At 44.6% G+C, this 25,150-nt stretch overlaps 2 protein-coding genes across 13 annotated transcripts in view; both read right to left on the bottom strand.

Moving 5' to 3' along the window:
• The window catches only part of ASIC2 (acid sensing ion channel subunit 2), a 392,894-nt gene extending 385,012 nt beyond the window's left edge, over window positions 1–7,882 (bottom strand). For 2 of the 3 annotated variants that reach the window (XR_008327307.1, XR_008327306.1), the window contains exons 1-2: window positions 7,388–7,882; window positions 1,718–3,350 (exon numbers count right to left, since the gene is read on the bottom strand). Coding sequence is in view for 1 of the 3 variants with exons in the window: in XM_053362111.1 (XP_053218086.1) it covers window positions 1,718–2,299 (582 nt within the window). In the remaining 2 variants the exon portion in view is untranslated. The remainder of the gene's footprint in view (window positions 1–1,717; window positions 3,351–7,387) is intronic. The other variant, XM_053362111.1, reaches the window with a different exon arrangement.
• Window positions 7,883–19,406: 11,524 nt separating this feature from the next.
• The window catches only part of ATP6V0A1 (ATPase H+ transporting V0 subunit a1), a 49,247-nt gene continuing 43,503 nt past the window's right edge, over window positions 19,407–25,150 (bottom strand). For all 10 annotated transcript variants that reach the window (XM_053363399.1, XM_053363398.1, XM_053363402.1 and 7 more), the window contains one exon: window positions 19,407–21,135. In XM_053363399.1, the coding sequence (XP_053219374.1) occupies window positions 21,042–21,135 (94 nt within the window). In that variant the 3' untranslated portion in view covers window positions 19,407–21,041. The remainder of the gene's footprint in view (window positions 21,136–25,150) is intronic.

Genomic DNA, 25,150 nt, shown 5'->3' with positions numbered 1-25,150 from the left:
CTCATCCAGGTCCCAACCAAGAGGAGAAGAAAAGTTTGGTAGGTAAATAAACTTACCAATTTGCTTCCCCCCCCCCCTATCCCTACTCCTGGGGGTGGGCTGGGGGGTTCATAACAGTTTGAGAAAGAGAAAGGAAGTGGGTGAAGCATCTCCCACCTTGCAGTGCCACCCCAGCATTGCTCCATTTCCCCACTTTGGGCTGCTGCTGCTGTTGAAGACAAAGAAGCAGGTTGGGGTGAAGCAGTCACCCTAGAGGACAAGAAGTTTGCTGAGCAGTAGCATACAGGAGGATATTTTGCTACACACGTTCAAACTCCCACCCACTTCTATGCCCTGATGTTGTCATCTTATCTTTCTGTCCTGGCTCCAGTGTCTTTAATGACAACTAGTAACAAAGACACAATAAAGCAAGTCAATTCACACCACTCTCCTTTCCAAGCTGGGAAAAGCTTCACTGAGATTAATGTCTATGTTTCCAGTTGCTGTTCAAAGCATACAGGCAGGGTCAAAAAACTGGATCACACATGCATGTTGTTCCCTTGATGACACTGCATGGCTTGGCATGGGAACGTGTGAACCAACTCTACTGAAAAGCACTGTGTTGGATGAGATACATGGGAACATGAATCTTCTATCTGCTGTGACTCATGCATGCACATATACACAAGCCACAGTCATAAAATGAGAAAAATACATGTGTAAATGGTTCTGGGGGTAAATCAGGCAATCCTATTATCCACCACACAACAGCCACAGAAAAAAAGTTGCAACAGGCCAGAACCACCAGGAAGTGACAGTCTTCCTTATCTCATTGCGCCCCTTGCCACCCATCAGCCATAGATCTCTCTGTTTCCCCTAGGGCCAGGAGCAGCTCAGTGGTAGGACACATACTTGGTTCAATCCTCAGTTTCTCCAGTAGAAGCATCCCATGCAGGTGGGCTGAGAAAGACCAGTGATGTGGAACTTGTGGCCCTCCAGCCATTGCTGTCTCCCAGCTCCCATAAGTCTCAACCACTAAGGCCAGTGATTATAGGAGCTGGAATCCAACAGCATCTGGAGGACCACATGTTCCCATTTGTACTGGAACATGAAATCTTGGATAACTGCTACCAGCATAGAGAGCATTTAGATTAGATGGACCAACAGGCTGACTCTGTCCAATGCAGTTTTGTACCTTGATCTGAACCATTATCAGCAAGAATGCACAGTGTCATTTCAACACTAGTTTGCTGCCAAGCACCATCCATTGGCCACTGATCTCTACATCTTCCATAAAGCCATGAATACAATCCTTCTCCCCACACCTCCTGTCCCGTACTTCCAGGAACTGCAACAACCAGCCACTAGAGCAGGGATGTGGCCCTCCAAAGGTTTGATGGGCTCCCATTTCCATCAGCTCCAGCAAGCATGGTCAGAGGTCAGGGATAATGGGAGTTGCAGTCCATAAACATTTGGAGGGCCACAGGTCCCCCAACCCTGCACTAGAGAAAGTAGAAACATTACCAGGCCTTACATCTTTAAGCCTTTCACTCTTCACAACCTGAAAAGCCCATTGGCCGCAAGAATAGCAGACAAACCTGCTTCAGTTCAAGACAGCTGGGTCACCAAGATATATCAACCAGGGTCTCCCACAGATATACCCAATTTTCACTTCTTGGGTTGTCCCCATTGTTACCACCAATGCCAAAAGGAAGGCAAAACTCTTGTTTGTACTCACAGTTGTGAAGTTCTTCTCGCCGCACTCCTGCCCCCGGAACTTGCAGTATAACAACATCTCCTTCATGTCATGGCCCACACGCCCCATGAACTCACTCATGCTGAAGACTTTGGCTCGGTGATGCTGGAAATTGGCCTTCTCTCGCAGGATGGCCAGGACTGCTGGGTCAGCGAGATGAGGGTGAAGGACCTGGAGGTTGACGTCCAACAAGGCCAATAGGTCACCAGCATGGTACAGGTCATTGGTAGTGAGGCGGGAGAAGCGGAACCCGTTGAGGTTGCAGATGGTGACAGCTGGGAAGACCAGGCTGTGGGCAACGACTTCATCCACTCTGGTGACATGCTGGTAGGAGAAGTAGTAGACCAGCCGCTCTGAGCTCTCCACCAGGAGGAGGCCCAGGGAAGCCACAAACACCAGAGCCCACAGGGCCCGCCGCACAGTCATAGGTCCATAGACAAAGATGTGGCGGATTCCATGGAGGGTTGAGGTGTTGGCAAAGATCTGGAGGCTGGAGGGCTGGAGGCTCCCCAGGCTTCCCTCGCTGGTGCTCTCCTTTAAATCCATGGAGAAAGGATTGGTCATGAAGGTGCCACTTCCCTCCTCTGACTGCAGCCAGTTTCTCGTGCGCTCCAGCTTTCCCTCATGGGGTGAAAGAGGCAACAGAAGCAGCCAGCAAGCAGGGCAGCTGCATGTGAGTGTTTGGGTGGCAGTGGGGAAGGTGCTTGCTGCGTGCTCTCCCCAGCAGCCTGGCAGGGACAGTGTGTGTGGGGAGGGGGGGTAAAATGTTTATTTAAAATCCATTGCAACTCTACCGCTTGATTTCCTCGCTGCGATAAGGAGGGCTGGTTTTATTTAGGGAGACACCAAGGTGATGTGGAAGAGATGTGGGTGGGAAGGCAAGGAGCAGCCAATGGAAACAAAGCCCTCCCCCTTCCCTTTCTCTCTCTCTCTCTCTCTTACACACACACACAGAGCTAGTGATGAGATTACCAGTGTGTGTGTGTGTGTGTGTGGTGTGTGCGCATTTAAAGGGGAGCAGTCCAAGCTGCTTGCAACCCATCCGCTAAATAAGTCCGAGCTGCTTGCAACCTATCAGCTAATGTTTTATGTGGAAAGATGCTGCTGCCTGCCTCTGGAGCCAACACACTGCAGAACAGAGCAAGGTTCTTGAAGGAGCGGGAGGACTAATACCACCACCGCCCCCACTCCCTGCTGATGATTTTCCAGGCTGCTGGATTCCAGCATCCATCTCCTCTCTTCCCTTCTCAGGCTGCGTTCCCTACCCATGTCTTTTAGTCTGGAAGCTCCTCAGAGATGAAGCCAAGAGGACAACAGACAAAACTCGCAGGACAAAGGACTGAACATGACCAGGCCTTCGTGTCATAGCAGAGCATCTGGGAAAGATTTGACAGCTGTACCCCCAGTAGTTGCTGGTGCAATGAAGGGAAAACAGCCAGGGCTGAGCTCCAATGATGCCTGCCAAGAAGGATTCACCGGAGAACGCACTGGCAGTAGCAAATAAGTTTGCCTCTTTTTTTGCCCTTTAATGTTTGCCATCTGTCTTGACAGGGTACCATCGGCTCCATGAACCACCACACTTCCCTCCTTCCTCATCTGATCCCAGGCTGACAAACTGCAGGAAAGAAGAGTTTATCATCAGGGTATGTTACAATGCCAGCCACATTGATTCTAATTTCTTATAAAGCTAATTCTATGTTACAGGGAAAAGGAGCAAGTGTCCAGAATTTAATGAAAGCTTAGCCATATTTTTGTCAATGTCTTAAAACTCAGAGATAGACAAGTAAATGGCAACAGCGTCTTAAATGTGTTTATCAGTATACACTTGTGTGTGTTCGTGCGTGCATGTGCGGGGGGGGGAGAAAGAGATATACCACATTAATTAGAGACTGAGAGCATCCGTATGTGAATGGCAATATTTGGCAACCTTCACTGTAATATGTGTACACACACTGTTTTAGCCAAAGTTAAGCACTTTAGGGCTGCAGTCTTTGGTGCACTTACCTTCAAGTAAGTCCCATTGAATTAATTGGTACTTCTGAGCAGAAATCGTTAGGATTTCTCTGTAAGCAGATGAACTAGGGAGCAAGTCCCACTGAATACAGTGAGGGTTAACATCTGAGAAAACACACATAGGATTGTGCTGTTATTCCTATTCATTTCAATGGGAGGATTAGGCACATAATTAAGCCTTGCCTATAGGAATGAATGAGACGTCAAAATGCTTAGCTTTAACTGGATCGTGCTTATGAAATATTGCAAAAAAGAGAGGAATGTGCAAACGTTTACTTTTCTGTCATATTTGTACCCCAGACTTAATCCAAGGACCTCAAGTCAGCATATGTGGGGTTCTTCTACAACCACAACAATCACGTGAGGTAGGTTTTAGGATGACAGAAGGTGACTAGCCCTAGGTCAATCCTGTGAGCATTGTGGCTGAACAGGGATTTGAACCTAGGACTTTTCCGCTCAAAGACTAACACTTGATTCACTACACCATGGCTGCAATCCTAACCATGCTACTTGGAAGTAAGTCTCATTGAGGTCAGTGGGACTTGTTTCTAGGTAAGTGGGGTTAGGATTGCAGCCTTGCTCCTCTATGAAAATGCAGAATAAGCAAATGTGGGTGAGTGAATATATTTTAAATGAGTGTCTAGTTATGTGGACAAAAGAACTACTTCCAACCTCCACAGTCAGTGGCACTTTAACTCATTACTTATCTGCTGCAGATACTGATACCTATTTTCAACTTTCCCTCCACCCTCTCAGTTTTGCAAAACATTTATCAATTTTTACAATTCCTTGCAGAAGTATTTTATCAATCACTTTTCTTTTCTCTGATTTTATATCATGCACTTGAGCACGCACATACAAATTTCATAGCAGTGTATAAAGGGGTTACATGAGCAGATTTTACACGTCTTGTAGTCCACTTTTATGCATGTCAACCTGAAAATAAATTTCACTTAGATAATGTGGCTTGTTTATTTATTTGTTTATTGAATTTATATACCGACCTATAGCCGGATGTCTCAGGGCGGTTCACAGAACAAAATCGGTTCTTGGCTTAGTCCCAAGTGTGCACAGGATACCAACTTTAAATTTTGAGAAAGCACCAGCAGGACACACCATGGGGTGGGGAGATGAAAAAATAGATTATCTGAGGAGGTGGTGGTAGGGCTTTCATGGGCTATAATGCTTACATGCATGCATACCGAAACAAAACATATTCAGGGTTGCGCCAGATGTGGAAGAAGATCCTGAGCAAGAAGCCAAAGTATGATCATAAGTATTCCCACAATTTTAATTTTTATTTTATTGTGAGCACAGGAGGAACAAGATTTACCACCACAGCAGGTAAGTCTGTGTGTTCCAGTATTGGCTGTCACCTGTTAGGACTGATAGGGTGGAAGGGAGGGAGCCCAGCAGCAGGTGGCACCAGAGCAAATGGGAGGCAGAGCCAACTAATTCTAGCTTTGCTTCCATCCTCCTCCCTGCTGAGTTTTACAAGATATTAACGAGAGGAAGCTGGCACAACCAAGGCCACCCCCTGTACGGGATATTAGTAAGAAGGCAGGCAGATGGGTGCTGGCTGATGTTGGTGGAGCAGTGCCCCATTCACCCAGATGCACCAACTACCATTGTCGGTGCGTACTTGGTCTCCAGCAAGCAGAAGACTAGTTGAATGTTCCTCTTCTGCTCCCTCCCCCTCCCCCTCACTGCATTTTGCCTGAATGGCAGCAGAGATGAATCCGCTGGCAAGAGATGCCCATGTGTTCCTTTGCTACCTTAACAACTAATACTTAGAGGGCCATTAGCTTACCAAGAGGCTGGCCTGGCTATTCCAACAACTGAATCCTCCATTAGATCTTAAGTCTTGCTGGATCCAGGAATTACAACAATATTGCTTCTGCTAACAGCCTGCATAGGTGCTGCTTCTGGCCCTATTCAGTAACCCTTGCTTTCTAGGGCTCAATTTATGCAAGAAAAGCCAAATGAAACAAAAAAACAAGGGGGACCTAGAAAATCCTGCCCCCTCCCCTTCATTGGCTAATGCATTGGGGAAGCATGGTCTTCACTTCTTCTTACACCTAACAATCATGCCACTATTGTTGCTTTAATTGGCAGAAATTGTTCCTAGAAAAGTAGAGGGCTTGAATTCTTGCTCGATAATATTTGGTCTTAAAGTGTTTTATTTCTTTATTCATTACTACTTGTATATATGATGTGATTATCATAATTGTTATATATTATCTTTAATAAAATATTTTGTGTTAAAAACGCTTTTTCAAAAAGAACAGCTCTCACATAATGTTAAGGAAAAGAAAAGGTTACGGAGAGGCTTACTAGAAATGGAATTCACAAGCCTCAGTCTCTCCAATCTTAGCCAAATCACGAAGTCTCCTGCAACCTCCACCTCCCTTAATTCAAACATTAAGACTAGGAGCTGCAAGTCTCTAGTTCAAATCTCATCCCAACTAGGCTGCTGCTACCTCCCAGACCTGACATCTATAACACAGAGGAAATAACCACTCTAGCGTCCTTAACAAGATATTGCAAGGCTGCGACACTCTATACCTTTAAAGCACATTTGAGTACAGCACACACACCCCTCAAATAATTCTGGGCACAGTAGTTTGCTAAGGGTTGCTGGAAATTGTAACTGTAAGAGGTAAACTACAAGGACCGGATTTTGTTTTTGAGGGAAATAAATGTGTATCTTTCTCATAGCAGACCTCGTGAGGATAAGCAGCTTTTGAAATTAAAATAAAAAATTGGTAATCTGGGCCCAGTGTAGGGCAGTCAAATGTAAATGAACAACAAAGAGATAAAGTCACAGGAACAAATTAATAAATATATCAGCAAACAGTAGAAACAAAAACAGGCATATGTGATAGGCTAACCGATAAGATTTACCAATGACGAGAAACTGAAATCATTCAAACAATACAATACAAGTAAACAACAAATCAATCCTCCGATAATTATAGGACAAGTTTTCCAGGACTAAAATGCATTTCATACATTTTTTCAATCAACTAAAATGCATATGAATAGCAACTGAAGACCCCTTGGTGTCTCAGTTTTCTTGCAGATTTTCTCTTCATTCAGGAGAGCACCAATATACTATAAACTTTGAAAACTGCTTCACCCACTATATGAAGTAGAATATACAATGCAAGACCACCATGCATAATATACTGTAGTTAAAGATGCCTGTTGATTTCTATTAGGTGCTACCATGCATCTGAATACAAACACCAGAGTTGTAATTTTGAATTAATGCAATATACAAAATTAGAATATACAGTCATGGGAAAAAGAAAATGCACCATATTTGAATTCTGTGGTTTTACATATCAGGACAGCAATCATTTGTTCCTTAAAAGGCATAACTAATTAGTTTTTCACACATGGCTTTTCCATTTTGGCTTTATTTCTGTTAAATAAATCACGAGACAGTGTAATATGCCATGCGTCGTTGTTCACCTGAGATTGTATTTACCTAATTTTAAGACCTGCTACAGAACAGAAAGTTGTTATTATGTCTTCATATGTAAAACCACAGAATTCTAAGATGGTGCACTTTCTTTTTCCCCATGACTGTATGAAATTACATTACGGCAAAAAAAGACAACCTCACATGCTTACCTTCAAAGATGAAATCTAAAGCTGTGGCACATTTTCTTTCCTCAGCGTAAGTGAATGCATAAACGGTACTCACTTCAAAAACCCCAAACTGAGGCCTTCTGTGGGAGTGAAATTACCTACTCATGAGTTAACACAGCTTAACAGGTGACTCCTCAACTTTAATGAGGAACTAGCCTTAAAATACAATTAAAGAAACATGTGTGAAAACCTGCCTAACAAGGTCCTAGTAGCAGCTACTGTTATGGTCTTCGGTCATGCCTGAGCCCACCTACACAATTCTCAGAGTAGCTGAATAATCAATCCCTCTTGTCAGGAAACTTTGGGAATTGACACTTGAGGAGAACATTCCTAAAAACTCTCAGCACCCTTAGCAAACTACAGTTCCCAGGATTCTTTAGAGAAAGTCATGCCTGATTAAAGCGGCATGTTTCTGCTTTAAATATATTGCAAAGATGGGGCCTGAGGCCTTCCCACAATCTGAGGCACAAGAGGCAAGGCCTTTTTCCTCAGAGGCACTAGAGAAATTTACCTGTTGCTTGCATTCCAAAAGGCAGTTAAAACCTCTTTCTTTCAGAAGGTTTTTTAAAAGTGGGATTTGCTGCCACTGCTCTGAAATGTTTTATATTTCTTCCAGAGCCTCAGTTTTAGTTTGACTTGGACCTTTCGGGATAAATTGTTTTAATTTCTGCCTGTCACTGTAACACAAAATCCCGCCTTCGGCATTTTTTACAAGAAGTCAGGATACAAATGCTGTGAATAAACAGGCAAACAGACGGTAATGAAGAGATTATACTTCAGAAGCTACATGAAAGAACATATATCTTGTTCTGGAAGCCTGGAGCCAGTGACCACAATCTGACACCCACACAATAAATGCCCTCCCTTCACAGGCCTGGTTTACATCACTAGGAATTATGCTTGGGGAAATAAATAGGAAATTCAAATGGGGGGGAGAGTGGAGGGTTGCTACTGCAGAACGTGATCACAAGATGGCGGCAAAGAATTAAAATTGGGAAATATATATGCCTTTGCGAAATGTCTGGGGCCTGTGTTTATTAGTTTAAACGTGAAGTCTGGGTTGTGACCAGTTGCTATGCTGGAGGAGGAGAAATGGTGGACAAAGTGTCCAGTCGCCTAAAAGCTCTGACTGGTTGAGAGAGGAAGAAGCTCATGGTATTAATTTACAGGACAGAGGGGGGGGATTTAGTTGACTAGCCTTTTTAGAATTCAGTTGGGCAGGTTTCCTCCCCTTCAATACAGACTTTAAATCCCTGAAGCAAGAGAGCATAGGGCTATGATAAGAGGGCTCCTCAAAATGGCCCTCACAAATGCTTGTTTGCTGTGCCCACAACCAGGGAATAATTTAGGCCATGCCATCTTCCCCAGTTTTTAACTTGCATTCACAATATTCCAACACACAACTGACATTCAGCCAAAATTTTACGTAGGCCTCTGAATGTTATTCTCTCGATAGGAGCTTCTTCTTTTAGCCGGAATTCACCAAAACTCAGTTCCAGCACCAGTTCCAGGTGGGCGCCATTGCCATTGTAAGAGAACAAGGGAGGCGTTCGTGGTGAGTTCCGGCAACTCTTTTTCTAGAAAAATAGCACTGCTCTCGATAAATAAATCTACAGTGGTACCTCGGGTTACGTACTTAATTCGTTCCAGAGGTCTGTTCTTAACCTGAAACTGTTCTTAACCTGAAGCACCACTTTAGCTAATGGGGCCTCCTGCTGCAGCCGCGCCGCTGGAGCACGATTTCTGTTCTCATCCTGAAGCAAAGTGTTCTTAACCCAAGGTAATATTTCTGGGTTAGCGGAGTCTGTAACCTGAAGCATATGTAACCTGAAGCGTATGTAACCCAAGGTACCACTGTACAGCTCAAGTGTCAAAAGTCAGGGTAAAGAAGTACGTCTTCAGCATTCTCCATAGGCTGTTATAATGAAGGTGACAGGCACACCTCTAATATGAGCACCAAAGGTGCCAACTCCCTGCCAAAATTCCACATGAAGGGGCTGGGCACCCACAAATTTTGGTGCCAGGGCCTTGCACACTGCATAGCACCCACGGCCCCTGGCACCCATGGTCACGGGGCCAAGTTGGCACTCCTGATGAGCACTTGTGAGTTGGGCCCAGAAACAAAATGGCAACCAGCACAGCTGTTTTATTTTTTTTTTTTATAATATTTTTTTTTATTACGTTTCTTTCCAAATTTTATACATTACAAACAAGGAATTTACAAGAAACCTTTTTTTTTTTTTTTTAACAAAAATCCCAAATTGGACTTCCCCACCCCTTCCGATTCTGCGTTCTTTATATTAACAATGTCAGCAATTTGTTACCTTATGTCATACCTTATTGTAACTTTTACATGTTATGTATCTATATTCAATGTATTATGTCAGAATTTTTATACCTTTAAAATAAACGTAACATGTTCAATTTCATATTATCTCCTTTTCTCTTTTGTCACTTAGTTTACTATTTACTTAATCATAATTGCTAAAGCGTATCATTTTCAAATCATGCACCGTCTTAAGATTCATACAGTTTGTAATACTTTTGCAAGTAGTCTTTAAACTTTTTCCAGTCCACCTCAATTGTTTCTACATCCAAATCTCGGATTCTGCCGGTCAGTTCAGCTATCTCCATGTAGTCCATCAACTGCGTCTGCCATTCCTCCAGCGTGGGTAAATCTTGTGTCTTCCAGTTCTTTGCGATGAGTATTCTTGCTGCTGTACTAGCATACATAAACAAAGTTCTGTCCTTCTTTAACACCTTCTGGTCTACCATGCCCAACAGGAAGGCCTCTGGTTTCTTGGGAAAGGTATACCTAAATACCTTTTTCAACTCATTGTAAATCATTTCCCAGAAAGCCTTAACCTTTGGGCATGTCCACCAGAGGTGAAAGAAAGTCCCCTCTGCTTCCTTACACTTCCAACATTTATTGTCAGACAGGTGATGTATCTTAGCTAACTTGACTGGGGTCATGTACCACCGGTATATCATTTTCATAATGTTTTCCTTCAAGGCCGTACTGGCCGTAAATTTCATTCCGGTGTTCCATAACCTTTCCCAGTCTTCAAACATAATGTTGTGTCCAACATCCTGTGCCCATTTAATCATAGCAGATTTAACTGTCTCATCCTGTAAATTCCACATAAGCAGCAAGTTATACATTCTAGATAACAGCTTTGTCTTTGGTTCTAACAATTCTGTCTCTAGTTTCGACTTTTCCACCTGGAAACCAACTTTTTTGTCCATTTTGAAAACCTCTTGAATTTGAGCATAATGTAGCCAGTCTCGCACCTTATTTTTTAGTTTGTCCTGGCTCTGCAACTTCCAATTGTCTCCAATTTTTTCAGTCAATTCCCAATATTTCGGCCAGTAGGCCTCCATATTGGGTCTTTTTCGGGCCTTGGCCTCCACTGGAGATAGCCACCTCGGAGTTTTACTCTCTAGTAAGTCTTTATATTTCATCCAGACTGCAAAAATTGCTTTTCTGACAATGTGGCTTTTAAACAATTTATGTGCTTTAACCTTGTCGTACCATAGGTATGCGTGCCATCCAAAAGCATTATTAAAACCTTCCAGATCTAGGACATCGGTGTTTTCCAACAAAAACCAATCTTTCAGCCAGCAGAAGGCTGCAGCTTCATAATACAACCTCAAGTCCGGCAGGGCAAACCCCCCTCTTTCTTTCGAATCTGTTAATATTTTAAACTTTATTCGGGGCTTTTTGCCCTGCCAGATAAATCTAGATATATCCTTCTGCCATTTTCCAAAGCAATCCACTCTGTCCACGATCTGTAAGGTTTGAAACAAAAATAACATTTTCGGCAACACATTCATTTTTATAGCTGCAATTCTTCCCAACAAGGAAAGTTTCAATCTTGACCAAATTTCTAAATCCTTTTTAACTTCCAACCAACATTTCTCATAATTATCCTTAAATAAATTCAAATTCTTGGAGGACAAATAGATCCCAAGGTATTTCACTTTTTTAACCACATTCAGTTCTGTTTCTCTCTGAAACCCCTCTGTTTCTGTAATTGTTAAATTTTTGGTCAGAACCTTAGTTTTTTGTTTATTCAACCTAAATCCCGCCACCCGACCAAATTCAGATATAAGTTCGAGAACTCTTTTTGTACTGGATTCTGGCTCCTGCAGCGTCAAAACTAGGTCATCTGCAAAAGCTTTCAGTTTATATTGTTTCACTCCGACCTCTATCCCTTGTACCAACCGGTCCTCTCTGATCATGTTCAATAGCACCTCCAGGACTGAAATAAATAATAGAGGGGATAGAGGGCACCCTTGTCGTGTCCCTTTTTCAATTTTAAATTCCTCCGTCACCACATTGTTCACTATTAATTTAGCTTTTTGTTCTGAATAAATTGCATGTAATCCATTCTCAAACCCCCGTCCCACTCCCATCCCCTCCAAGTTCTTCTTCATAAACATCCAAGATATATTGTCAAATGCTTTCTCCGCATCAATAAAGATTAACACCGCCCTTGTGTTCCTGTTAGTCTGCAAGAGTTCTAAAATGTCAATGATGTTTCTAGTGTTCTCATATAAATGTCTACCAGGGAGAAAGCCAGCTTGGTCTTTATGAATTACTTCATTTAAGACTTTTTTAAGTCTATTTGCCAAAATGTCTGCAAATATTTTGTAATCCACATCTAGGAGTGAGATGGGACGGTAGTTTTTAAGCTGAGTCTTTTCAGATTCTGACTTAGGTATCAATGTGATGAAGGCTTCTTTCCACGTTTCTGGTGCCCTCTTCCCATCCATAATCTGGTTACATACCTCCAACAAAGGTTGTATCAAATAGTCCTTCAGAACCTTGTAATATTTGGAGGTAAGTCCATCCGGGCCTGGAGATTTGCCTAGTTGCGTATTCTGAATGGCACCTTCAATTTCCTGTGTGGTTATTATAGAGTTCAAGATTGATCTTTTATCTTGAGTTATTTTTGATAGTCCATTTATCTTTAAAAATTGATCTATCTCTGATTCTTTCTGGGGCCCCTGTGCATACAGTTCTTTGAAGTATCTGTGGAAGCACCTCCTAATTTCTTCTGGTTTCTGTACGGTCCTTCCATCAATCTCTAGATTTGTTATCGTGTTTAGCTTTTGTCTTTTTTTCAGCTGCCAAGCTAGCAGCTTTCCACATTTATTTGCTGATTCAAAAGATCTTTGCTTCATCTGTTTTATTTTCCATTCAATCTCCTGATTGATCAATTTTGAGTATTCTGCTTGGTGGAATTTAATTTCTCTCAGCACCTCCTTGGACTTTGGTTTGGTTCTCAGTTTTTTTTCTCCTTGGTGTATTTTCTCCAATATTTTGTCCTTCTTTCCATTCCAGAGTTTTTTCTTGATTGAATTCTGTTGTATCAGAAACCCTCTCATAACAGCTTTACTTGCGTCCCAGATCGTTCTTTTTTCAACTGTAGTATTCAGATTTATCTCAAAATAGTCCTTTAATGTTTTTTGGGCCTTTTTCACAATCTCTTGATCTCTTAGTAGTGTGTCATTCATTCTCCATCTGAAGGAACCGGGTTGAGTTAATCTAAGTTCTATTTTCAAGGCGTTGTGGTCGGAGCATGTTTTTGGGCAGATTTCCACCTTTTTAGTCTTGGGTGCCAGCCCCCTGGAGGTCCAGATTTGGTCGATCCTTGACCAAGACAGGTGGGCCTCAGAGAAAAAAGTTCCTTCTTTACCTAGGGGGTTCTTTGTCCTCCATATGTCGATCAAATCCAGATTGTCAGTCAGTTCGAAAAAAGTTTTGGGCAGTCTGCCATCAGATGTTAAGTTTTGGTTGTAAGACTTATCCATATGTGTAGACACCACTCCATTCATATCTCCCATCATTATGATGTTAGCATAGTCCAGATAGTCCAGCAACGTCTCATGCAGCTTCTTGAAAAATTCTGATTTCCCGTCATTTGGGGCATAAATTCCTAATATCAATATTTTTTCTCCTTGGGTTTGAATTTCAATTGCCAAAATTCTTCCTTGTTCATCCTTAAATAGAAATTTAGGTATCAGGCTCTCCTTAGCATAGATCACCACTCCTCTTTTCTTTACTTTGTCAGACGAAATAAATTCTTGGCCTAATCTTTTATTTACCAAAACCTTCCTGTGGAGCCTGGTCACATGGGTTTCTTGTAGGCAAATAATGTCCAATTGTTCTTTCTTCAATATGTGAAATAACCTCCTTCTTTTCTCCGGGGAATTTCCGCCATTTATATTCCAACTGAGTAGCCGCAGAGACATCCTGAACTATTCTGCTACACCTAGAGCGGTGTATCTTCTTTCTCCTCTGGTTCCGAAGGTGCAGGTATTGCTCCACCTGGGTTGGGTATAGGCCAATTAGCTGCTGCTTCTTTTTGGAGGTCTTCTCCGTGGTCGTGCTGGCCAGCACAGCTGTTTTAAAACAGGGGGGATGTGAGATCCAAACAGAACCCTTGCCAGTAATCTGACTGCTGCAATTTGGACCAGTCGAAGTTCCTGAATTGTCATCAAGGGCAGCCCCGCATAGAGCCCATTGCAGCAATCCATTCTGGAAGATACCAGAGCATATCTGGAAGATATTTAGGATGGTTTGGAGGTTAGTGTGATGTATATCCTGTATTCAGGGACGCAGGTGGTGCTGTGGGTTAAACCACACAGAGCCTAGGACTTGCCGATCAGAAGGTCGGCGGTTCAAATCCCCACGATGGGGTGAGCTCCTGTTGCTTTGTCCCAGCTCCTGCCAACCTAGCAGTTCAAAAGCACATCAAACTGCAAGTAGATAAATAGGTACCGCTCCGGCAGGAAGGTAAACAGCGTTTCCGTGCGCTGCTCTGGTTCGCCAGAAGCGGCTTAGTCATGCTGGCCACATGACCCAGAAGCTGTACGCCGGCTCCCTCGGCTAATAAAGCGAGATGAGTGCCGCCACCCCACAGTCGGCCACGACTGGACCTAATGGTCAGGTGGCAGTCTTACATTCTATCAGTGTTATTTATGAATGTACTGTGTTTTTATCCAGCTTTTCAGACAATTATCATCTCCCGTAACAGCTCGCATCAGTTAAAAAGAGAGAGGTACAGACCCTACCATCAGGCATGCAAACAAAAAAAGACTACACGGACAAGGAAAGGGATCTGGAGGGGAAAGGCAGAGGAGCCATCAAGGCCCCCTCCAGATATCCTTTTTATAACCAGCAAATTTATTACCCACCCTTCACTAGCAGGTTCCAGGGCAGGTTACAACAATATAAAATAGCAAACAGTACAAACCGATTACAATCACAGGAATAGGGCAGGCCCTAAAAACAGACATCTCAGGTGCCAAAGGCCAGTTTTCATGGTGCATTATTATTCATGCTCATGATGGTATCAGGGCAAGTTATTCATGGTCCCACTTTCAGTACTGTTTGTACAGACAAACCTTTTTGGAGCTGACACACTGCTTTGTTTCAAAGCAGTGCATGCCCCTGTAACGCCTTGGTGACACCCTGTGATTTTTGTATACCACAAATTTCCTGGTTTATTTTTTGACCCACTTTTGGTGCTCTATAGTCCCCTTCAAACCGGCAATAATACAGCAACACTGGGAAAGCACCCCAGACCAACTAACAAAACAGAAGGATGTGCGGACTGTCCGGTCTAAATCTACCACAATGCACTATTACTGCATCAATGCCATGTTGCAGAATACATGCCTCGTTTTAAAAATAATAATAATCCAACCAGCTTGGAGGGACTGCAACTCTTTAAGGTCAAGACAAATTGGTGAGCTAGGTTGATTGTTTCATGCTGGTGGCTCTTTTTCCTGTTGCTAATGGATGAAAGCAGAGTGCTCTTTCCCCCTTACTTCTTCAGTAGGCACTTGTGTTTTTTCTGGGTGAGTTTTCTACAGCTGCTGCTTCTTTGGCCAATGGATGGGACAAGGTTAGCCTCTCCCTTGCCTTTATGTTTATTCCTGGGAAGCAGAGGGTGCAGCGTCACCAAGGAGCTAGACCCCCTGGCCAATGGCCAGATCCAGAATGTGCTTCCCTGCTACTCTCCAGTCCCAGGGCTTACTGTTACAGGCTGCAGTCTTTACACTTACAGACTACAAGCCAGGCCAGCAAACTCATTCTCCCAAGTGCTGATACTGAGGTAGGCAAAACAGCACCATCCATACACACACACACACACACACACGGGGGGGGGGGGGTGTCACAGCTGGCTTAAGGGAACCACAAAGTTTGCAGAAGTTTAAAAAAAAATCATAAGAGGGTGAAAACTTGAAAAAAAAACACCGTAGTGATTGTAATATACTGATTTTAAAAAATCATTATGGTTATTTATATTTGAATATACAAAAATATTAAAAGTAAAACCCTAAACACAGTCCAATGAGGACTGAGACTTTCAGTTGGCACAAAATGTTGATGGATTGCTGGAGAAGAGGGAGATGGAATGGAGTATCCTGGGGGGGTGGGGAGGATAGTGAGCTTGATTGAATCCTGAACAGGAATGCTCCACACTGCCAACCTTTTGCCGAAAGTCCAATTTGTAAGAATGATACTGGGGATTTAGACAGTGCAACGCAGGTCAGTTTTAGTATCTTTGTATAGGAGGTGCTAAGCGGGAGGCTGAGATAATAGTTGCTCACTAGGTCAAGATAACCTGGGGCCAGTCACTACCTCGCAGGCTAACCTACTTCATAGGCTTGTTGTAAGGATAAAGGAAAAGGGTATGTATGTCGCTTTGAGGTCCTTGGAGGAAAGATGATATGTAAATATACTTATTTGCTCAAGGATACCTAGTTACTTGATGGCAGAGGTGACATTTGAACAGTGAACTTCCCAATTCTTAATTCAAACTTTGAGCCGATACACTAAAAAACTCACAGCTGGAGCCACTTTTTTAAAAATAATAAACTTGGTGAGAAAAAGCATCACTTCATGATCCTATGGTACAAGATTCAACATGTTTCCTTCGGAATAAATATCAGGCCTATTGGGTTTAATTGTATTCTGGACCCAGTTACAATGTCATGTGGGGAAACTGATACACTTTACCAGAGCCCAGAATTCAAGGTAGGGTGGTATCAAAAATATTGGCTGCAAACCTCTTATCAACTTGGGGCAGGGCAGGGGGAGAAGAGAAGAGAAAGTAGGCTAAGTTGCAAATCGTGCATGAGGATGTTTGTCCCAGCTTTTCTATATCTATCAGGGTGACCTGATGCTGTCAGATTTGCTGGAGCCAATGAGAAGGAGTGTTGAAACATTTCCCAGAGTCCCTTTATTCCTGCTGGTATTTCCTATGCAGGGCAGAAGGAAACAGCAATTCTTCATAACCAGCAAGGCATTGTTTGGGAAGAAGGCATATGAAAGTTTGCACAAGCCCCAAATATGTTGTGATATTCAACTTCAATGATTACACAGAGATGCCTATTCAACACACTTGTCTGTACATTGTTGCTTGGACCAGAACCCCCAGTCTGGTACCTGGCTTCAAATGCAACGCCAGTCACCTGCAGTTTCATCAGAATAGCGCCACAGGCAGTTTCTCCAATCACAGGATCAAGGTGCAGCTACCATACAATTATTTCTTCTCAGAATTTGCTCCAAATTTACAGCAAGTAACTGGAGTGCTCTTCACTCTGACTGCAAACGTTGCCAGGGGAGAAAGGAAATAAAGTGTTGTTGCTTTGACTTACCAGCAGAGACAGTGAAGCACCAGGATCATGAGCAGTGGAGGGGAGGGTGAAGAGACATGGCAATTCAATGTTAAATGCAGAAATGAGGAAGCTGTGGCCCTCCAGGTGTTGCCGGACTCCTAACTCCCATCAGCCCCAGCCAGCACAGGTAATAGTCAGGGATTATGGGACTTGAAGTCCAGGAATATTTGAAGGGTTGCAGGCTCCACCATCCTGTCTTTAAAGGAACACAGAAAAAAGCGGGGTATACAGCAAACTCACAGAGCCTTTGACCAAAGGAAGTTGCACAGTACCTCTATTCCAAAAGAGCATGGGTCAAGTCTGACGACCAGATAAATTTGGGGGTGGGTGGGATGACAGTGTGTGGAACCCACTAGGGAGGAAAGGGAAACCAAGAAAAGTCTGGCTCAGTCTTTTCCAGCTCTCACCAAAAATGCCCAAGCATTCAACCATCATGTCTCATATCCCTTCTCACCTACACTCTCTGATTGTGCCAGCTGTCACCCAGATATTTATATCCACTGCCCCCAGCTGTGACTTTCTTCTCTAAAAAGTGCTAAGAGTTCAAACTTTCACAGAAACCTTGCTTCCTCTTTCTGTTGCAAAAAGCAGAAGTGCACATTCACTGTGGTTAGGCATTCAGAGATGTTCTGATGTGATGCATTTTCAAGCATTAATCTCTCACTTTCCTTATAGTGACAAAGCTGGTTCATCACCAGCCTTAGAAGGGATTTGCATTCTATGACTTCCAATCAGTGCCCTTTCTCCACCTCCCCCCCCCACCGCAAGGGAGTGTCTCTCAATCACTCTTTAAATCCCAGCATGCACATGTGTAACTTGAGATCTTATCCGCAAAGCATCTTGCTCATCTTTTATTTATTTAGGACCATCGGTGTCCATGGTTTTTCACAGAGGCCAGAGAGTCCCCTGGTACCTTAAAAGAACATGCAAATTTAATGGTGGCAGAAGTCACATAAGGGAAGGAGGAGCATGCAAACCTGAGGTTTGCTGCAGCTCATTTGCAGCTATTACAAACAGTATGAACCATTGTAACTGAACTGCAACATCATTTGCACTGAAAAATAAGAACCATGTGCATGTCTGGCAAGCTTGGAAGAGGCTAGGCAAAAACCTTTCCCAGATGTGCTGGTTTTCAATGCACAAGGGAGTTTTGTTTGCCTGGAAGGAACATAGGTCTGTGCCAACACCATCAACCCGCTCCTCTCATATCCCATGTGGCTCTTCTCCCCAGGCACTGTGTAACAGATCCAGAAGGCATTTGTGAAGCACTGCAGAACTTTTGCAGAGAGAAAAGGATAGCACACGCTGCTCCACCCCTCCCCCAGCCCACTTAATGTTTCTTCTCATAATAAGGATGGATCCATTGACAACTGGAAGTTCCCTGCCCTGAATTCTGAGTGAGCATGGTTAGGATTGTGCTGTAAAGACACTAAACATACCACCCTTTGCAGGCTGTGTGCAATTTTAGGGAAGAAGTGAGCCATTCTGGAGCAACTATAGCCATGCACTGCAAAACACAGAAGGGAAAACTTCCCCACAAGAAGCTGACACGACACAGCTGTCAAGGGTGGTTTATAGCGCTGGCTGCAATGTAAAAGGTAATGGACATTTCAAGTATCAGCACAAGTTTTGCAGCAGCTGTGAGACAAATAATAACTTGCTTCCTTCACTTCTCCAAGGAAGCTTGTGCTGTTGAGGAATTACCCTAAACCCAGTTATGCCAATGGGAGGGCAAGGGCATATCTTCCACCTGCATCACGGAGAAGGCAGCAAGCTCTGGAGTTTCTCTGGTATAAAACAGGATGTAGAGCCTTTTCTGTGGTCTTAGGCCTACCTGAAAGACCACCCACAGGAGACAGCAAGCCCAGCTGTGTGGATTCTGGGATTCCTTGGAAACCATGTGGTATTGAGCAAACATTCAACTTTTTGGAAATTAGAGGGTGTTCCCCTCCACTACTTTTTTTTTAAAGGAAGTTTTCGGCTCTTGTAGCTGCAAATATTTGTTGGGAGTTCCACAAGCCAAAGGGGAGGCTGAAAAAGCTTGCCCACGCAGTCGCTGGCTGTAGGCAGGACTTTGCCTCTCCCATCGGCAACACAACCGGAAGCATGCAAAGTGGCAGAAATGTGGAATACACCCTGCAAATTATGAGAGGCAATCCCATCTGCATCATTCATACCAACCCCAGAATTCAGTTTTTAGACTGCATGGGTGCAATATTTATTAGTTGACACAGCCCAGCCAACCCCCTTCCGTTAATCCTCCCCACTCCAGGCACAGTCAAAGAAGACCAGGACACACAGGAGATGAGATGAACTAGTTTAATAGACACAGTGATTGACTGATGAGGACCAGCGGGGGAGGGAATACTTCACTTGTCCAAAACAGCAACAGTAAACACAATGACCGGTTGCTCTCTATTTCACACATACACATGGCAGCACCTGATACTTCAGAGTCTCTACTCAAGAGCAAATAAGGGATTAGCACCTGCCCATAAAGTTGCCACACCAGTTCCAGTGCTCTTGCCTTTAGTGTGCGACACAGGTGGCCTCATACTGAGACACTTCTAGAACAGTGCGTGCTTAAGTCACACAAATACACACGAATCATATAAATACTCAGCATACAGAGGCACAGAAAGCCCAGCCTCTTTCCTATGGCAAAGGGAAGGCAGATGCTGCCCGCCCTTGGGAGATTCCTATTTTCCTAGGGAAGCCCACCCTAAAATACACAAGGGCTGCTGTGGATGGCGTCTACAAATGCTCAGTAGTAATCGGGGTGTGCAGGTTTCCCCACCCTGCTTCTTCTTTCCATCTAGTAATGTCAGGGTTACATAGGAGCTTCCTGGAGGTGAAAGTCCCTCAGTTTCCTTGGAACAAAACAAGCCATTCAGAGTTGCAGGCAGGGTGAGTCAAAGTTTCCTTATTAACTAATCCTGCAGAGCCAGGCACAAGTCGGCTCTGCAATGGGGCAGGCAAGCAAACTCCCTCCCTCCCTCGCCGGCCTGCTCTTGTCCAGGGAAGGACAATTCCAAAAACATCCAGTTGTAATGCCATGTGGGGGGTCACCTTTCCCAAAGAATCCTTTGCTTTCAGTCAGAGTTTCCTAGAGGATTACGCCCACACACAGAGGGGCGAGGCAGAGAAGAGGGGACAAAATGTAGCTTACAAGCAGTAGAGCAAGAGCAATGAGAGGGGGAGGGAATAGCAGCCAATGCTCTGCTCAGAGGTCAAGCTAGGACGTGTGGCAGGCGCAGGTGGGGTGGGAGCTCTCTTGCCTGTCATGTGTGTTGCCTTTTAAGCAATTTTATGACGGCAATTTAACTGAGGGTATGGCAGAGCAAAAGTGCCAGTAAAAGAGGAAAATCTGCCCCCAGCAAATCGCTGGATAGGCATAAAGCTGGAATACAACTTTTGCACAGGGCAAATCTGGGACTTGTTGCAAGTAGAGGTCTCTAGAGGTCAGGAGAGATAAGTGTGTGTGGTTGGACTGAGGAATAATGCCCCCTCTGGCAAGACAATTTGCCAGAAGACGCTTATACAAGTTTCTAGTCCTGTGTGTTCTTGAACTGAAATTCACTTTCTGGTACCAAACTGAGCAGCTAACATGCTTGTTATTAACAGGCTGCAGATGGTTAGGATGTGCTCCTCCACGGTAGTCTCCGTCTGTGCAACTTGAAGGACACTGCCCCACCCCAGGACCTGCCAAGGTGATTAAAGAAGCAATATTTTCTTATGATTCTTATGTTTTTCCTATTATTCCCTTTCTCTTTTGAGTGGGGTTCTCATGAGAAAAGCAAGATATTGTCACACTAGCAGCTCGACTACACAACAGGAGAGCTATACAACTTCAGATTTATCACACACAGGCAAACACAAACACATGCAGGAGGGAGCCAAGGTTTACTGCCACACATCCATCCAACTGGCTTCAAGAGGATCATTCATCAAATCTCCCATCACGGATGTTGTCAAATGAGAAAGGGAGGAACTTGAACCCGGCGCCCATGTAGAACTTGTTCTGAAATTCCACCCTAGTGAGAAACAAAAAAAGGAGCACAAGAAGCAAACAACCATCAGCTCAGGAGGCATGTCGAAGAATTTCGAGATTCAAAAGTGGCAGTGACCTTATCCTTTCTATGGCATTCATGTTTTACTACTGCAATGTACCGTTTCAGATATCCCAATTGCCTGTCCAAGTTTAAACCCATAGCCCCCTCCCGGTTGCCTTTGCACAAGGTTCAAATTGCAGCAAATGTGAGTGGGTATCAGTGCAAGGACTCAGGCATGCAAGCGATAACAGCACTCTATGCCCAAACGTAGGAATAGGGAACCTCAGGTCTGGTGGCTGAATACAGGCCCCTCTATCCATCCCTCTGGACTCTCGCTGGCCCTGCTCCACACCTCTCTCAAGCACTTCTGGGTGCCTGGGATGTGTCCTTAAAGTGGATCCGGCTAAAGGCCCATCTAGTCCAGCCCCCTGTTCTCACAGTGGTTAACCCCATTCCCATGCGGAGCCCCAAAGCAGGACCTAAAAAAGCCCCAAAGCAGGACATAGAGTGCAACAGCACTCTATGCACTCGTGAGTCCAAGAAGCGGGCATTCGGGGGCGCACTACCTCTGACAATGGAGGAAAAACACAATTATTGTGGTTATGTCTATCTCTGCTAAACCATGTGTCTAGGAGGCTCAGGGCAAGGGGCACACCTGGACTGAATGCCCAACACAGCACTACTTTAGACTCTCTCCTCTGCATCTGGTTTAGCATCACAACAGGAAACCAGGCACCGAAGCAGCTTCCATGGGTATACCCCAGAAGAATTGTGAGTGACAACCCCTGCAAGAACAGGCTCTTTAGAATCCTGGACTGTCAGCGATGCAGAATCCTATTCCTCATCTCTGAGGTCAGGATGATTTGATGGTTCAGAATTCCAAAGAGCATTCTGCAACCTCCCACAGATGATGATTTTCCTGAAATTCCCAGGGGTGACCAGTTAGACACCCACCTCAGAACCAGCCAAGATTCTAACACACATACACAGAGAGCGAGAGAGAGTGCTTCATGCGGTGTATACCGTATTTGTATTCCACCTTCCTCCAAATTGTTCAGGGCAATACATGGAGGTTATCATATTTTATCCTCGCCATCCACTGTGAGGCAGGCTAGGCTGAAATATAGTCACTGATCCTAACGCATCATGGACGAGAGGGGTTTGAACTGAGGTCTCCCAAGGCCTTTTTCAAATAAACCACAGGGGTGTAGCACAACATGGCATAGGTACCCGGGTTCCCCCCTCCCAGTTCTTGCAAGGCCTTCAGGGTTGTATCTGCACCAGAGAACTTTGCAAGTATGTCACATTCTCCCAGTGGTGACTTTGTGGAAGGTCACTACCTAGACATCAATCCAAAGTCTTAGGTTCACTCAGTCAAGTCAGGGTCACTGTTATCATGTCTTCCTAACCTATGAGGTTCCCCTCAAAAAGAAAAGGGAATCAACTATTCAAGTTGATTAGGCTTTGATACATTTCACAAAGTGGAACAAAAATCTTCCATTTTGGAAAAAAGCTAAAGACTCAGTACTGAAATCCCATACAAAAAGCAAGATCACAGTTCGTTTCAGATCTGTGTAGCTCACCTCAGCTGTACTCCAAAAACTATTCTAAATGCCCATCTAAACCATGGCAAGCGAGACATCTTTTATTTGAACCAGAGCAGTCTGGAGCCCCTCTTCTTCCATCACCAACTTCAGGGTGCCACCAGAGAAAGGAACGGAGGCCTGCATTCCAGGATCGGTTTGTTTCTTTTGCTGTTTTGCCGTTTCCACTAATGAACTCAAAATGTAAAGGGAATGGTACTGGAAGGCTGCCCAATCATAAACAGGCACCAAACATGGAAAGAAAAACCCCATGATTCATTAAGAAAACAAACCCCGTGCTCTTCTCTTGGCTCTGTGGTGAGAAACATTTTCCATCCCCTTCATCTGCCAGATACAGAGAAAAACGGAGTACGAGTTGATTTGCTGCCGCTGCTCCTCTAGGGTGGAATGTTTCAAGTGCAGGATTCTTTTTAAAGACTAACATCCATCTTGCAAACCCAAATACACCAGAGAACACAGAGAAACTTCATTTAACTCAGGGGCAGTGAGAAGGCATAATGGATCAAGCAAACTCTCATACACCTTTGCAAGCAAATGCAACACCTTCTCTCAAAAGGCAAAAGGCACAGATGGAATTTGTCAGCTACCAATATGAACTGGCCTTCTCTCCCTTTGCAAAATCTCCAATTTCACGATTCGCCTGCCAAACCCACACGAGCAAAATCCCTGCACACAGAAGACTAGTGCATCAGGGCAAAGGTTATGCTAGAGCTCTTCTTCCTGATACACCACCTTTCTACGTGCAGAGATTTGTGCATGTTAAGAAGGAGCGCTTAATCACGTGAGCCGCCCACCCGTAGCCTGAAGCGATATATCCCAGATGCAAGCAAAATGCAGCCTCTGATAAGCTAAGAAGGGAAAACCATTGCAGAGCGAAAGGGCAGAGGATTGCAACAACCCACCACCTCCGCTCTCTTTGCCCCCGCCAGCATGCCCACGTCGCTTGGACGGCGAACAGCTCCCCCCTGACTGAGAATACCAGTTGCGCTGCCAGACCGCCAAGCATTCCCAGCATATCCAGGGTGTGCCAGCTGCACTTACAGACTGGAAACAGCTGCGCGCTGTGCTCCTCTCCACTTGTTTCACTAATTGGCAGGGACATGGGTCCAGCGGGAGGGAGGGGCGGCCATATTTCAAGCCTTTTTAAAAAGAAGTTAGCAAGTTTCAAGACTCATGTCTCTGGCGACAGGCATTGCGTGATCAAGAGGCAGGCAAGAAATTTGTGGTTCACATCCAAAGGGGTGGGGTGGGGGAGCTCCTCGGTCTCAGTTTCACTGTTCTCCAATGGACACGCAGCAATTCAGCCCAGGAACTTTATGAATTGCCAGCCGTTGGGTCCAGGGAACACAGTGTCTGGAAACATTATCTTCCACATGCCCCATGTAGAGGCGTGGAAAGCGGTTGGAAGGGGCTCCCATTTGCAGGATTAGATGGTGGGCGGAGAAATTGCAGGTGGTCAGGAACAAAGTCCCACTCCCCCCCCCCCCGGGCAAGAGGAGGAGATGGGTAGCACCGAGTCAAAAGATTGCAACCCCAGAAAGCCTTGCATGATTTCAAGAGAGGAGCTGGTGATAGTATCCTACTGCTAGACAAGAGCACACATACTTGAAGGTCCCCTCCCTTCTTTGAAGATTGCAGGAGCAGAGGAACACAATCCCTCTCCCCTTCCGAGTTCAGCTCAGATTCTACTAAGGCCTGTATCAAATTAAGTGTATACACATGGAGACAGACAAAGTTCCACAGAACATCCTCCCTCAACGGAAAACATTCCGCTCCTTCCAGCCACGGAATGTGTAGCTCCCCATTGGCACCTAATTACCTGAGCCTCCTCCCCCCCCACCTCCTGGCCCAGCCATCTGGAGCTAAGGTGGTTCCTTGCTTTTAGCCAAAGATCTCGCCCTCTCCAACTGGAACAAGTCTCGCCTCCTGTGCATCGTGCAGCGCCGGCCAACTGGATAACTTTCATTCTGTTTTCCTGGCCTCGGTTATCTTTTTTGGAACTCAGTTCCCTAAGGCTGAAGGGTTCTACTGCATGCCAGTTATTAAGACACAGAAAAGCAGAGAGAAGAGGACTGCATTGCCATCGCTCTCTTTTCCATTCCATTAATTTTACGCCCAAGGTGTAGGGAAACTCCCATTCCAGATGTGCATCAATCCCCGGAGCACATCTCCATCCTGCCCTCCATCTCAGCCCTCCTAAGGTCTCAGGTGGCAAGACAATGAACCCCAACATGCATTTGGCTGCAAACTAAATGTCAAAAGGGCCCTTTGTGCAGCTAAGGGGGTAGAGCGTGATCAGCCAATGGCACTGGCAGCGAAATACACACTTGCTTCCCACACAGCCGCGGAGATAAGGAAGCCCCCGCTTTGCAAAACTATTTGTTTTTCAGCCA

Source organism: Podarcis raffonei, chromosome 13 (genome assembly GCF_027172205.1).
Source record: "Podarcis raffonei isolate rPodRaf1 chromosome 13, rPodRaf1.pri, whole genome shotgun sequence".
NCBI lineage: Eukaryota > Metazoa > Chordata > Lepidosauria > Squamata > Lacertidae > Podarcis > Podarcis raffonei.
This window is presented reverse-complemented; position numbering and strand designations above follow the sequence as displayed.